Raw genomic sequence first — 14,819 nt, forward strand, 5'->3', positions numbered from 1 at the left:
ATCCTTTAGATGGTTTATCTATGTATGCTTTGTTAAAAGCTCACTGCACAATGGACAATGCCAAAGTTTACACTGTGTGTACAAAATCCTGCTAAATTTTTCATCTGGAATGCCTGCCATCAGGTGAAAAACACGCACATGGCTGTAAAAACTAGTCTCATTTTGTTGGATATGTAACTGGCTAGCTGACACCATACTGTCGGAACATTTCACATTTTATTCGTGTGCCCTTGCACCAAGGGGCAACAAGAAGAAAACTAATGACGAAAACGAGCTGCAAATGATGATTTGAAAATTACACGGATCAACTCTTGCTATAAAACGATTTGAAGAGTGCACGACATTCCGGAAAGTGCGCGATTACGCGGCTTAATTTCTTTTTGGGCCGACAGCTGTTCTCGCCCTTCCCAATCAACCACAGATGTCGCAACGTGCACAAGGAACGATTAGGCGGCCAGATGCAACGTCACTTCCTCTCTCTCCGCTCTTTCTTCCCACGTGCGCGGCATTCTCTTGCGTTTCTTCTTTTATCCCCCGAAACCGGCTGAACTGCCGGCGCGTTCCGCGAGCAAGTATCAACCCGTCGTCCAGTTGCTTTCTTTGCGAACCATCGCGTCGGCGTGGATGGAAAGAGCGCGCAGACCAGAATCGAAGAAAACGACACGAAAAGTAGGGAAAGGAGAAGAAAAAAACGTACGAGGGACGCCACCGAGCCGCCAACCCATCGGCGGCGGCGATCCGCTCATTACAGCAACGGGGCATTCCCCCTTCGGCAAAACAGCAGCAGACCGGAGGAGGAGGGGGTCACTGAGGGGGACACCTTGAGGAGCCCCGAGAAAGAGAAAAACGGACCAGGGGGAGACACAGCACGCGGCGGCAAATTCCAAAAGGCGGCGGCACCCCCTTCCGAGGTTTTTGCCCTATTTGTTGCTGCCGCGGAGGTGGTGCGGAGAGAAGGGGGGTTCTCTCCGCGCTCCTTTGCCACGCTTGTTTGCACCACAGGTCGATCAAGGGGGGAAGAGGCGACCCATCGAAGACCACCGCTTTGCTCGTTCTGCTGGACAGCGAACGCGTCTGAGGTGGCGACCATTTTGACGCACGTTGTTTTTAATAAGGTCACGTACAGCGGCGGAAAATCTCCGAAGCGGGCGGCCGCGCGAGTCGCACCGTGCGCGTTGACGATGACGTCTGCGCGCGTGCCCGCGTCGCGCACTTCGCCCAATGTCGAAGTCCCGCGATCACCGGGGCTCGCCGCGTGCTACAATAGCAAGCAAGGGGAAAAGCTGCTTCCGAGCTGATCGCTGCCACGCGGTGTTGGGGCCGTTGGCGGCGGTCCCTAATCGGCCTTTGCCAAAGCGATCGCGGTCAAACGCCGGCACTGAGCGCCACCCCGTGACGCCTGTGGTCTGAGCCCCATCTACGCACGCACGCACACACACACCATGTTTGAACAGACGCACGAAAAATGCGATGAGATCAACACACCACTGAGGCCCGCCACCAACGGGCAGTACAAGTGCCTGTACGCGGCCCGCCGCCCGAAAGCTGAACGGCGGTAAGCCGCGCAGTTAAATACGGCGCAGGCGAAAAAGCAGTCGTGCGGCTGATGGCCACTGCAATTACGAAAGACGCGGTCCGTAGGCAGTCGGCACCCTCCTCCACCTCCACTACCGAGGAGCAAGTCTACTCGTCTATGAATATCGCAGGCACAATGACGATCACAACCCGGCACGAAAGCCAAAGGCCGTGGCCGAGCTCCGCGACACACGGTCCAACGAGCCGAAAGCGTATTCTCAAGCGTGTGACCTAGGTTTTCTGCTGGTTACAATGGGTGACCCGCGTCCTCATTCGGCGTTCACCGGGGTAAACCCGGTCCGTACGCCGTACGGAAACACTTCTACACGTCTATCCGGCAAACCAGGAGTTAAATACAGTAGCCCGACACACAACAACTGCTTCAATTTCACACGAAAGCGGCGAACGTAAGCCTAACACGGTCAAAAACGCGAAATACTCCGTGGGGTACCGTTGAGAAAAAGCATGTACTCACCAAAGCGAAGAAATTTGTGTGACAGTCCTCTAAACTTGCGCCGTTCGACACTACCGTTGCATGCGTCATGCTGTCGCCATCATATTAAATGTCCGTAGGACAAAGGGTAGGTTCTAGGTGGTCTCCAAATCCATGAATTTAGGAAAAATCCCGAACCCAATAAAAATTCATCAGAAGATGGCGACAGAAGATGGCGGATAGGAAACAACAACGCGCTAAGTGACAGGAACAGTCATTGGATGACAGTAGTCACGTGCTTTGGTCATGTGGTTCCAGGTCGACTACATTAAGATGGCGGCGCCCAGTGTTCGTGGAAGGTTGTGAGCATCTGTAGAGAAATATACACTCAGATAATGGCTCTTATAGCATTTTTGGGCTTCCTTGCTGCATTTATTATTACCCTTTGTATTGTCGTCGGCATTGCGTCCCGGTAGGTTCCACCATTGTGTAGAGAATTTTATTTTTACCACAGTTTTCATTTAAGCAAACCGGTAAATCGTTTCGTTAGCAGGATTTGAGTAATGCTACGGATTAAACTTTCACCTGCTTAATTGTTTTTGCAGCTTTAAAGTTGCTTACACATGATATTCTTCTTTGAAGTCAATATATAATCGTTTTTATCGCTTATCGACAATGCGCGTCTATAAACTCTGTCGTTCGCGCAGTTTCGTGGGAGTGTTCCAATCAACTTGCACAATGATGTGCCATTTCTCACTTGTCCTCACTGAAAACATAATTGACAGCCTCAATTTGGTGCTTTTATTGAGCTCTCGGTTTTCTTCAACTTGGTTTTGTCCTTCATAAGATGATGTATTTATGCGCAGGTCTGTTTCGTGGTACTTATCCAAAGTTCTACGACAACGTTTCGGCATTAAACTCAAGATCGGAAAGTTCGGCTTCTTCTCCATACAAGAAGTTCATCTGCAGTTCAGGGATGGAACTACGCTGGTAATAAACAATTACATACATTTGTGGCCTTTTCATGTTTTATTTCTTGAAGTCAGTGCTTTTGTGGGACTATGAGAAACACTGTCGTGGGGAAAACTCACTTTCGTAGGCAACACATATTGAAGCACAGTACTTTTTCTGTACTCCAGGAAGTGGAAAAAGCTTGGCTTACCAGTAACCTGATTTCTACAAAGCACAGGTATGCATAAGCAGAAAACATTCATGCAGCAAACGTGCACGTGAGACTGCATTGCATGTTGTGACGTCAAGTGTAAGGAAAAATGTGTATTCGTACAGTCATTTCAGGTATTACATGAATATAACCACAAGTCCCATGTGCATTTGTGCAGCTCCCTTGTTGTCATCTGCTTGGGGGATGTGCGACTGCAGGTTCATTTTGACAAGCTGTTAGAACATAAGGCATCAGATCGTGGGCCGCCTGACAAAAGTGCACACAGATTCAAGCTGCAGCTCTCAAGGAAGGCCAGGGCCATCTTTAAGGTATGACCATTGCTTGCTTCTTGTGTTTAGCTGGTACGTACACCTGGTGCACCATTAACCATATGTTAAATAGCAAAAGTTATTCTTGTTTCGTTGTTGACGTTTAGTACTGTAGGTGTATAGGGGTAAGCAGGCAAGTCGGGATATCGGAGCTCTGTTGTAGTATTCTCGGTCAATCACTTTTGTGGCCAATACTTTCAGTGGACACTGATTGTCTATACCAGCGGCCAGAACACCAATCATAGTGAACGCCACGTCACACGAAAATCAAAGTACCCTTAAAGGTGATCAATCATAGGTACAGCCCCTGCATTGTCATCTTCAAATGATGTATCAGCAGTAATTTTCTTTACTGTTTATCCCAAACAAGTCCCGTAGTGGATGCATGTTAAGCCCTCACTTACAGACCTTGAAAGATGCAGTCTCCTTTCAGTCATTTAGATGAGTGATGTCTGTCCTAGTGTCAGCCAATATCACAGTCTGCCTGCCTTGATCTTGAAATATACAAGTGTTGCATTTCAGACTTGTTGGTACGACATCTTTTCTAGCGCTTAGTGCAATAACTTGAGAAAACACAGACAGATGACAAGGTGCACACTCATGTTCTGTCCATTCTTTCTCAAGTTTTTGCAATAAACATTAGAAAATGTGTCTTGAAATATAGACTGAATGTACTATGGAGAGCAAACAACAGAGCCCATGCCCGAAGCATACCTGAAGGTGCACTGCACACCATCGGCCCGTCGTCCTTGTCCACATGCAGGAGCATATTGTTTTCACGCAGAGTGCGGGGCTACTCCCACAACTGCAATTATGCTATAGTGTATTGTTCTGTGTTTCCTCACCCGACTGGCTACGGTGATATTCCGGCTTTGCCAGTACTGTTCTAGTGGCTAGCGCCGTCATCGCTCATGCAACGCTGACACATGCTCGGTTTCCTGACCTGCATCACTTTACTTTTGCTCTCACCATAAAACAGCTTCCACTGTCTAATGATAAGGTGAATTAATGCAGGAATAAATCTTGCCGCACGAGCAATAATGGCGCTAGCCACTAATGCTCATGGCGCTAGCAGCCAAGGTGGGAGCGGCACTGCAGCAGGCCAGGTGAAGAAACAAGTATCGAACAATTTAGTATAGATGACATGATCATAGTAGGGCGGGCAGCCTCGCACTTTACGGGAAAAGCATGTATATGTATATGTGTACGAGGATGGCTGGCCGACAATGCGCACTGTACCTTTGGTCATGCTTCGAGTGCCTGCTCTACTGCTCACATTTAATTCGCCCTCAATAATACATCTAAGCCAGCAGAAGGGGATGTGTTGAAGGGAATGGCACACTTCTCATCAGGATTATTTTCCCACCGTATAGTGCTTGAGTGCATCACTACACTCTGTCTCACAGACTCCATGCAGTGCAGCCAAAACTAAAAGCCCTTTCAGCCAGTCAGGAAAGTGAACAACCAATGACATGGCAACCATCTGCAGTGTGTTAACCTGTGGCCTTGTGGTTTTCTGTGGAGAGCGGTCAACATATTTATGCAGTTTCAAAATGCACTTGGAAGATTGTTAGACAGCAGCTAGTCGGAAATACCTTTTTATTGGGGGAGAAGGCATTTGCAGCCCATTTTTAAGTTTCACAAAGTGGTCATGTGCATTGTTCATGATAGCGCTTGTGTGTCCACTTACCTGTCCTGATTGTCAGTGCACTTAAATATCCCTAACCACATCTTACCAACGAGACCGTATGTGAACGCTTGTCATGTCCATGATGAAACACTCCTCATAGGAAAATGCGACAACAGTTTTTCGCAAACCAATTTTACTGTGTTGCCTGCCCATCTCCGCATAACAGCAACCTGCTCTCTTACTTGCGCGGACTGTACTTTCAGTGCTGTAGAAAATTATTTTTTCAATTCCTCATCATGAAACAATCAGGTGCCTGCTTTGGCTATTAGTTGCATTGAGGTACTCATTCCACAAGGAATTTGAACGAAATCTGTTCACTGCTCAGTGTAGTGTGAAGTCATACATGATTCTTCGAAGACAATCAAAGTAAAAATTGTCTAATTGTCACATAGTTGTTGCCTTTTTCTAGGTAAACATCTGGGCAACTGCACTTTGTTTGCACTCCTCTGTCCACTTACAGAATGATCGCTTGTTGACAAGCATGAATGTGGGAGCATTTTCATACATTGAATAAGTTCTGAGGGTATCTCCAAGGTAATTTTTCACACAAAAGGCTATGTCCGCTGTCTGCCTGAGTGTAATTGTTTATGAGAAGGCAGCTGAGCTGAGAAACAAGGTGATCCATTGAACACCGCTACGCTGGATGAGTCTAAGGATTGAACAGGTGCACAAAAGCTGGGGCGCCAAATGAAGTCTGTGACCTCTTCCAATTTCTAGCTGATTTGTGTCAGGGGAATTATCACTTTCTTGTTTTGTTGAGGCTTCTTCCAAATATATTGTGAGAATTTCAAATGAAGTGAAGAATCGGTCACTTTCGTGAGGTACTATATTCTTAAACTAATTAAATGCATTATGCTTTACTTTCATATAGTATGTCATAGAAGCAACTGTTTAGGATCTTGCAAAACATCACTGTGCAGATTAATTACACCAAAACAAACCGTACGTACTATAGGCATTGTCGAACGATGGAACTACATAATGTTGCATACCTCTGGCTGCTATGACACACCTGTAGCTTTCACTAAACTGCATTGAGTCAGTGAGAGAAATGACTTGCACTGAGGCTGCCATGTTAGAGGACTAGCAAGGTGAGAGGCTATGTCAGTGGCGTCACATAAGCTATTTATAGGATGTGAATCCAGGAGGTTATATGAAACTGAAAGTATTCCATAAAGCACTGATTGAAAATATGGCTCTTGCCTCAGTCCTCGGCCAAAAAAATAAAGAACCCATTTTGTGTTTACATAATTAACATAGTGCATATCTCCATTTCATACCACCTGTTCTCAATGATGCCTGCATTTATATCCTGTGGAGTAGGCTCTGTAATAATGTGTGAGCTACAGTGCCAATATGTACTAAACCATTTCTAATGGGCATTTACTTGTGATATTGCTGATTAAATAGTTTGGAATAATGCTCACTACCTCACATTGTTCTTTTTCTCCTTTCAGCGACTGTCAGTTCATATTTGCAATGCAAGCGTGATGCAGTTAGGAGCTCCATCACAGGACTGCCTGCTTCATGCTACACTTAGAGAAATTGCATTTCACGTGATTGCACGTGACTCTGAGTACGTATCCCTTTTATGTGATCTTCACTTTTGCTTTCTTTCATTATTTCCTCGATTCTGCTTTAATCACTTCTTTACATCCCTAAAATCTCTTTTCTACCTGGCATCAAGAAGTCAACACAGTGTTTTTTAAGCATTTGTGGTATACTGCTCGAATTAGTGGTAGTGAATAAGTGCCACTTAAAATGTGAAGCTCACTGTGGCGGACATATCTAAAGTTGTGTATAGCCACCCTTCCTTCGTGGCACATTCTGCCATGCCTTTATCAGCCCCTTTTGCTGCTGCAAGGAATTGTCGTGCTTCATATGTGCGGTTGCACTACAAATGCCTTTCTCAGCATCCGCAGCGCTTATGCTGTCTTTCCTGCCATCCCTCATTCTGTGTTCCTGATCATGTTGCATTTGTTTACTGCTGAAGTAGGGTGGAGCTCTGTCTGTACTAGACATACAGCAACATTTTTATTGCAATATCAATTACAGATGGTCGAGGGGCATTTGCGCTTTCCGTACTGTTGTGCTGTCTCTATCAACGGCACATGTGTTGCTTGTGCCTAGAGGGTTAGGGGGTTTCCAGAGACAAGTGTGTTCAGCTGCAAAAACAATGCCAGCTTGTGCGGCTGACAGGTGACAAGAAGCGTAGCCTTGCACGGACCTTCACTCCGGTGGGGACAGGCCAATTTGGGCTGCTGACAGGTGTGAAGAATCAAAGCATGAAGCGAGACAACTGCATGTCATAGATGGTGGCATTCCCTGCTCTGAAGGGCCACCGGGCACAACACTACACTGTCCCTCTTGTTAGGGCGCTCCGCTGCGACCCCTCCATTCTTTACAGAGGGGAGCCAGAGAGAATGCGCCTTTCACCGAGCAATGTGCGGCCATAGCTAACTGGCTAGAGCCACAATTCAACCCACCACTACCGTCGTTGCAGTCCCGCTACGTCGGCCCATGGTTTGCATAGTTTGAGGCAGCTCTGGTGCTGAACAACATAACGATCAAGGAGTTCAAGTAAGAGGTGCTCCTCAATGTCCTGCCACTTTATCTCCAGCTCCGCCTCAGTATTCCATCATCTGGCACGTGCCCCTATGACAAGCTACGACAGGCCGTGCTGAACTTCTGTGACACTACGTACCCCACTCTTCCTGAGGATGTCTGCACAGTACACAACTCACCCCTTGCCAAACGTCCTCAGCGAACGACCTTCAGCAACTTCACTTTGCCCGGCCAGCCCGTAGCTCACTCACGATGCACTGCGCCCCTTCACCAGTTGCACCGGATTGTTTTCACCTCCTGGCAGGGTGTGCCACGTCGACCTCTAACACACACATCGTGGCCCATCCAGTGCTTCAAATGAATTGCTTGTGCGTGCACCCTATACGCCATGCAGCGGTGCGGTCAATGATGCACTACTGACAGTGCTCATGAGAGTCAATGCACCACTTACCTCACAAGCCTCGTCTTTCCGCCATCCTCGACACGCATTTGTCTACCATCATCTCGTCAATTTGGTGCGCTACTCCCAATAGCATCTGTTCATCAAGTCCCTCGCCCGTTATGGAGCACCCAGTGCTGCCTGCCTGAGCTCTGTGGTAGTGACTCTATGCTTTTCACACTGATTACTTAACTAACCATGGACCTTTTTGTCATGCATTCACACTAGCCATTTCACTGTTCCGTCTGGGTGGGGGGCCCTGTAGCACCCACTGATGCCGCAAAGTGGGGATGCTAAGGTTGGCGCTCTCAGCCAGCCCAGTGCCTTGGTGAAAGACGAGAAAAATAAAGATGGGATGGCAACATATGCTCAATGCGAAAGCACAGCACGTGCAAGGTTGTTCTAGGAGCCGGCTACACTAGTCCTTTTGGTCGGGCGCTCCACTGTGACCCCTCATTTCTTTACACCCTCTCCCATGCACATGGACAAAATGACTTCGCCGTTGCACCAAGAACAAATAGGCAAAAGGCGCGTCTGCATCAGCTCCCGTCTGATTGGAGAAAAAGTGACTACATTTGTGCTTGTTGGGAAAAAGGATCTTGCTGGCCACACTGGTAATGCTTGACACTTAAACATTGGCCAGAAAGGGGGATGGTGCAATGAAGAGGGAACAGTATTGGAGAAAGCACAGAAGACGGAGCAAGAAAGTACAGAGGCCTATTTACAGCACTTTCAAAAGTGAATATTAGGGCAATTTGCTCAGATATAGAGGTGCGAAAGTGTACTTAAAGGTGTTATGCAGTGTGGCAACCCAAGCAAAAGAAAAAGCAAGCCGATGGGCATTGTATCTAGTAAGATTCTGGATATTTTGGGGGGTTTCAGCTTTGTTGACAGCCAGTGTCGAGGTGTTTTCGAAGATGACACACAAGTTCATATTCATCGCTGCTCCCTCCAGGCATGTATGCCTATGACAGACACATGGCGATTACGGGAGTGGAGAGAGAGAAACGCTTTAATTAAGGGAAAATCGACAAACCATGCAAAATGTTGTCTAAGCTGCACATTTTGCTTTGTTGAAAGAATGATGACTTTACCATTCTTTTGAAGAATGACCAGCCCTTGCTTTATGCCTCTTACCGGTTACACAAAGTGCACAACTGATCAATCTTACGTGGATAAGAGATGCGCAGCCTGACCTTGCTGCTTGCGAGCAGGTGTCATAAAATGTATAAAGAAAGAAGGTCGCGTGAAAAATTATAGACATAGAAAGGGCATTTTGTCACTGCCCGATCCCTGGACACCAGACAGCCGTGGCCAGTCGCCAAGCTGACACCCACCTACTCGTCGTAACACAAGCTGCTTGGTGCTGAGAGCCCATCCTAAATAACTGTCTCTGCAATTTTCAGAACAACCTAGTATCAGGAGAGACGACACTTTAATATCCCTCGGAGCTACTAGCTCTCTGTGAATAGTACTATGGATGCCATAATTTTGACAAAGGCATTTAAACAGGAAGCAGCCTTGCTTCGGGACTGTCTGCCTCATCAATTCCCAAGTGCGGCCAAATGATATGTCTCACGTGATGACTACAATACCATGATCGCGAGTTACCTCGAAACATCTCTTTAAACAAGTTGGACTTCAGGTCACTGAAAGCGAGTGAAACTTGCATCCTATGGTACTATCAAAATTATAGCACCAAGGTTCATTCCTGTATTTTTAAATGCAGAATAATGTAGCATGCCCACAATGCTGTAAGCGTGAGTGATAGATGACTTGCAAAATAGTTTGAATTAATAAAGGCAAGGCACAGAAGACCAGGACTCAAGAAGAAGAACACAAACGACAGGACCGGTGCCACTTGAGACTGGCAAGCTGAGACGGTGATCAGGTTGACGCACAAAGTGGCAGGATCGGTGTGAAAGCTTTGTTGAAAGAAAGGGCCCAATGTAGAAGAAATATGCTCAAGTAAAACTCTTGCTTGGGCTAGTTGATTCATGCTTGAATTAATAAAGGCAAGGCGCAGAAGACCAGGACTCAAGAAGAAGAACACAAACGACAGGACTGGCGCCACTCGAGACTGGCAAGCTGAGACGGCGATCAGATTGATGCACAAAAATGTCAGGATCGGTGCGAAAGCTTTGTTGAAAGAAAGGGCCCAATGTAGAAGAAATGTGCTCAAGTAAAACTCTTGCTTGGGCTAGTTGGTCCATGCTTGAATTAATAAAGGCAAGGCATTTTGCCATTTTGTGCGTCAAGCTGATCGCCGTCTCAGCTTGCCAGTCTCGAGTGGCGCCGGTCCTGTCGTTTGTGTTCTTCTTCTTGAGTCCTGGTCTTCTGCGTCTTGCCTTTATTAATTCAAGCATGAACCAACTAGCCCAAGCAAGAGTTTTACTTGCAAAATAGTGCCTGCCCTGTTCTGCACATAGCCATGGCCAAACCACTCTCTAGAAGATCTGTGCTGAAACAAGTCTGGGATGCAAACAAGGAACACAATAGTTTGCTGTCTTGCTTTCTTTTGTGGCCCCATGTTTAGCACTCTTCATTTTTACAAGTCATGTACCAACTCAGTCATCAACATACATTATATAAATGCATCAATTTCTAAATGAAATGCTACAATTTTTTAAAATATCATTATGCTTAAATATAGCATAAGTATGATAGCATAATTTGATGTGAAATAGCTGCACTCTTTAGCAGTGAAAACTTTTTTTCAGAAGTTAAGCAAAGTGTTGTTTCAGCAGTGTAAAAACTTGCATTCTCGTTGTTAAAGCATTGTTGTCCAAGGAGGGCTAGAAGTTTATCTTTGCATGGCGTACAACCTCCATATATATTGCTACGTAATACTCGGATACAATGATTGTCGACCCTTGGATTTAGTGGGGTCTACTCATAAGTGGCCACTGCTGATCTGATGACAATGACGTGCCTTGCTTTATGTTGGCTAGCTTCCATCTTAGCCAGTGCTTGCTACCCTTGTAAGTACACCCTGTAAATAGTTTCCCTACTGTGATTTCGTGTAACATTTATTTGGTAGAGGTGTGGGGTGTCTCTTCTGACGATGAAGTTTCACAGCGGACGCCAACTCGAACCTACCTCCAGACCTCCAGGTGATGGCACATCGCCGCCAGCTATGCCTGCGACTACTATCTAGTATTAATAAGGGGAAATCAGACATCCACCTATTCGTAGGAATTGCTACAAAGGAAACCAATACGGGTTCCTCAAAAGAAGAGCCTCACAGTTGAAAAAAAATTTGTCCTGTTCCGGGACTCGAACCCAGGACTACCGCCTTTTCAGGGCAGCTTTTGTAGGTAGCAATTGCTACAAATGGGTGGATGTCTGATTTCCCCTTATTAATTACTTCTTTCCACGTTGCGAGTTTCCGAGAAGTATTACGTCATACTACCCAGTATATCGCTCTCGCACAGCGCTGCTATCCCGGGACCATTCTGGGGCGAACAGCGTTGATGTGAATGAGTGGCTCAGCATGTATGAGTGAGTAAGCAAGCAGGATGACTGGAATCCAACTATAATGCTGGTAAATGTCATATTTTACCTTAGCGGTTCCTCCTCACATCTGGTTTTGGACCCTTGAGGACGACCACACTAGCTGGGACGCATTCAAGCTGCAGCTGCGCGACCTTTTCGGCAACCGGTTTGGTCGACAGCTTGCCGCCAAGAAACAATTGGCGGTGCCAGCTGGCGGAACAGCCGCGACGACTGCCATGATAAAACGTGGTGTACTAACCACGTGTGGGAAAATGGGAGCAGTGGTGGAGACTTCTGCACATGCAGCTTGCTGGTGACCAAAGAGGCTCTGGCAACGTCAGAGGGATCTCACGGGGCACGACCGGTGGCGCTGATAAAGCTTGCGACACCCATGCTCAACCCACGTGAAGAAAGTTACCTCCTCTCCCCAAACCTTCTTGATGTTTGCCGTGGGTGACACCGTCTTAGGACATGGGATTCCCGCAAGTGTAATTTCATACAGCCAGGGTAGTTGGCACATTGTTATAGCACTTTCAACCGATGTGGAAACTGCTGCACTTGCTACTTGCCCCCTTTTGGATGAACTGTGTTTCTGTACATGAAAAAGCAAAGGAAAGATTACAAGAGCATTGGGCTTGGTTGGCGCGATCACCAATGTCACCAGCTTGGTGGAGAGGAGTGCACACATTCAACATTTATGTCGGCAATGGCTGTGATTTTATATAGCCATACATTATACAGGGCTACATATATAAAACAGTTATATAACATTATATAACATTAACATAACATTATATAACCGTACATGCTTCATTATTATTTCTGGTGACCGTCTTTCGCACGCTAGCAAATGTTGTGAATTGCCTTGTGCCACTGTGGTTCTTCACCGTCACAACAGTATGACTATATGAACCAACTTTGACGTGAAGTGAGGCAACAAGCTGTAATGCTAAGGGCAGATCTTGCCAGATCATGGTGCCAACGTGTCTACTCGTGCTGGCTGGTGTCGCATAGCTCAGTATGTACATAGAAGAAGGTGACAAAGTGGAATGCTGAGTATGAGACGTGGGAGATCATAGGGCTGGCCCCAATATCTGGCATGTTCAAGTTTCATCTCGGTGTTTCAGCTAGCTGCCTCACTCCGCGTTACACCAAGTGATACAGTGCCACTAGAAATGCCGGTGCCAACCTGTCGCTTGATGTAGACTGTCATCCTACATGGTTACTGCCCAGTTTATTTATTCATGGGCCTAAATGCTTTCTTTTTCGAGCCTTTGGCTGTTAATCACCTTGTGTATTTTGTTTTTGCTTGTGCAGGTATTGCATTAGCCTGGGTGTGTTTACTGCAGTGCTTCGAATATTTAAGCATCCTCAGGTAAGTAAATATGTGCATCTTTTACTGCAAAATTGCTAAAAAAACTGATAATGATGAGGTTGCACTGGAAGTTAACCATGTGTACATGTTGTTTAATATTGTTTTAATGGTGGAGTCAAAAAGTTGTGCAAATGAGTATATCCAGGTTCTTGTCAGCTGCATTTGAACAGTAACAATGCAAAAGCACAGAGCAGATTTAACCTAATAGGCTTGTTGTTCAAGGTGAGGTGTTATTGAAAATATACTACAAAATGCGGCAAAGTCAATTTATACGGTTTATGTTGGTTGAAGCAAACAAAGGCAGCTTCTGCTGCCTCCTGTAGCTCGCAAGGTAGCCTTGACCTGCTCAAATAAAAATTTGTCTCACTGAAGGTGGTACCATGTGGGGCTTGTTATGCTTCATTTCTGTGTAATATGACTCCACTTAAAGGGCCCCTCACCAGGTCTGGCCATTTTGAACCGACAAGCGCAGTGTATACAATGTGCACTAACGATGTGTCTGCTAAATATTACATCCTTACATGCCGCAAAAAGAGCTTAAATTTCAAACGAAACACCGTCTGCCCCTCCTTGTGGGCGCTGCGCTCCCAGCCAGAGTGTCGATATCAGTTGCACATGTGCACCTACATACATGGCAGTGCGGTCACTCGCAGTGACATGTGACTTTGAGAATGATTCAAGGCAACATTAGTTATATTTTTTATGTGCTGCTTCAATAAGCCAATTAAAGTTCAGAGTAGTCATAAAACATACAAACCAAATATCTTCATGTTTTTGCTTTACTTGGTACTGTAGCAAGAGAGATGTATGCTTCCGTTTCTTCTGCTGGTTTAGTGCTTGTGTGCAGAAGATGAAACTGTCGTTTTCTGCTGTGTTCCAGCGCCACGGTCATGCTTTTTCATCCTCTCACATCTGCCTCATTGCTCTTGGCAGGCACTGACTTATACCACTAATCAGGGGTTCTCACGCAGAGCGCATAAAATCATTTTCTGGACAAAACAAGACAAACACAACAGCTCGCATGCAAAACCGTCACCGGAAATGCACTGCTCAGCAAAAGCATGAGAGAGAAAAAAAAACGTATCTGTCGTGTGGTCCTCCGGCTCCAGTATGGGAGAAGAAATTTCACTTGTGAAGTATAGACGGGGAAAGTGGAGAGAGTGTCTATGTTGTTGGAAATGCTTGCCTCCTAAAATAATGGGTTCACAGCACTTCAGATATTTCTATCCCTCATATTAATTAATTTGAAAAACTATTGCGGTAGTACACTTCTTAGAGGGCACAGAACAGCTTCTAATGTATACCCAAAATTTGCTGTGTGGCTTGGTGAGGGGCCTTTAAGAACAGTTCATGACCGACCAAGTTCTACATTCAGTTTTCTGTATCTGATAATTTCTTTTAGAGTGCTTGCTATAATGAAATTCAGCTATGCATGAGTGTGCTGGTTTTATAGGATGCAAGCAGTAATGACTCCTGCCTAGCCCACTTTTGTGTGACACTTCAAGGGAATGCTGCCTTTTCTGATGAGGACTTCAGCATTGTTCATGTAAGTCATCTTAAGCACCGTAGAAAGGATGTAGCTAAGTCAGCTGAACTATTGTTGAGTCTACTGACTTTGCAGAATCACTGTGAGTGGTTTGGTGACTATGGCATTCTGCTTTTGAGCACAAGGTTGTGGGTTCGATTCTAAACCGTGATGGCAGCCAGCCACATGGGCAGAATTCAGAAATACTCATGTCAGTATAATAGTCACTTA

General features: G+C 46.0%; 2 protein-coding genes across 5 annotated transcripts in view; one reads left to right on the plus strand and one right to left on the minus strand.

The window, feature by feature from the left end:
• Positions 1-2,260, minus strand: part of skd (mediator complex subunit skuld) — a 161,282-nt gene extending 159,022 nt beyond the window's left edge. For 3 of the 4 annotated variants that reach the window (XM_075684474.1, XM_075684472.1, XM_075684471.1), the window contains exon 1: positions 2,051-2,259. In XM_075684474.1, coding sequence (XP_075540589.1) covers positions 2,051-2,119 — 69 coding nt within the window. In that variant the 5' untranslated portion in view covers positions 2,120-2,259. Of the gene's footprint in view, positions 1-2,050 lie in introns of all 4 variants that reach the window. The other variant, XM_075684473.1, reaches the window with a different exon arrangement.
• A 53-nt stretch (positions 2,261-2,313) lies between these two features.
• hob (bridge-like lipid transfer protein family member hobbit) overlaps positions 2,314-14,819 on the plus strand; it is a 134,570-nt gene continuing 122,064 nt past the window's right edge. The window contains exons 1-7 of the mRNA XM_075684476.1: positions 2,314-2,480; positions 2,875-2,998; positions 3,148-3,197; positions 3,349-3,499; positions 6,647-6,765; positions 13,006-13,063; positions 14,517-14,609. Of these exons, the coding sequence (XP_075540591.1) occupies positions 2,404-2,480; positions 2,875-2,998; positions 3,148-3,197; positions 3,349-3,499; positions 6,647-6,765; positions 13,006-13,063; positions 14,517-14,609 (672 nt within the window). The 5' untranslated portion in view covers positions 2,314-2,403. The remainder of the gene's footprint in view (positions 2,481-2,874; positions 2,999-3,147; positions 3,198-3,348; positions 3,500-6,646; positions 6,766-13,005; positions 13,064-14,516; positions 14,610-14,819) is intronic.

This window comes from Dermacentor variabilis, chromosome 3 (assembly GCF_050947875.1).
Source record: "Dermacentor variabilis isolate Ectoservices chromosome 3, ASM5094787v1, whole genome shotgun sequence".
NCBI lineage: Eukaryota > Metazoa > Arthropoda > Arachnida > Ixodida > Ixodidae > Dermacentor > Dermacentor variabilis.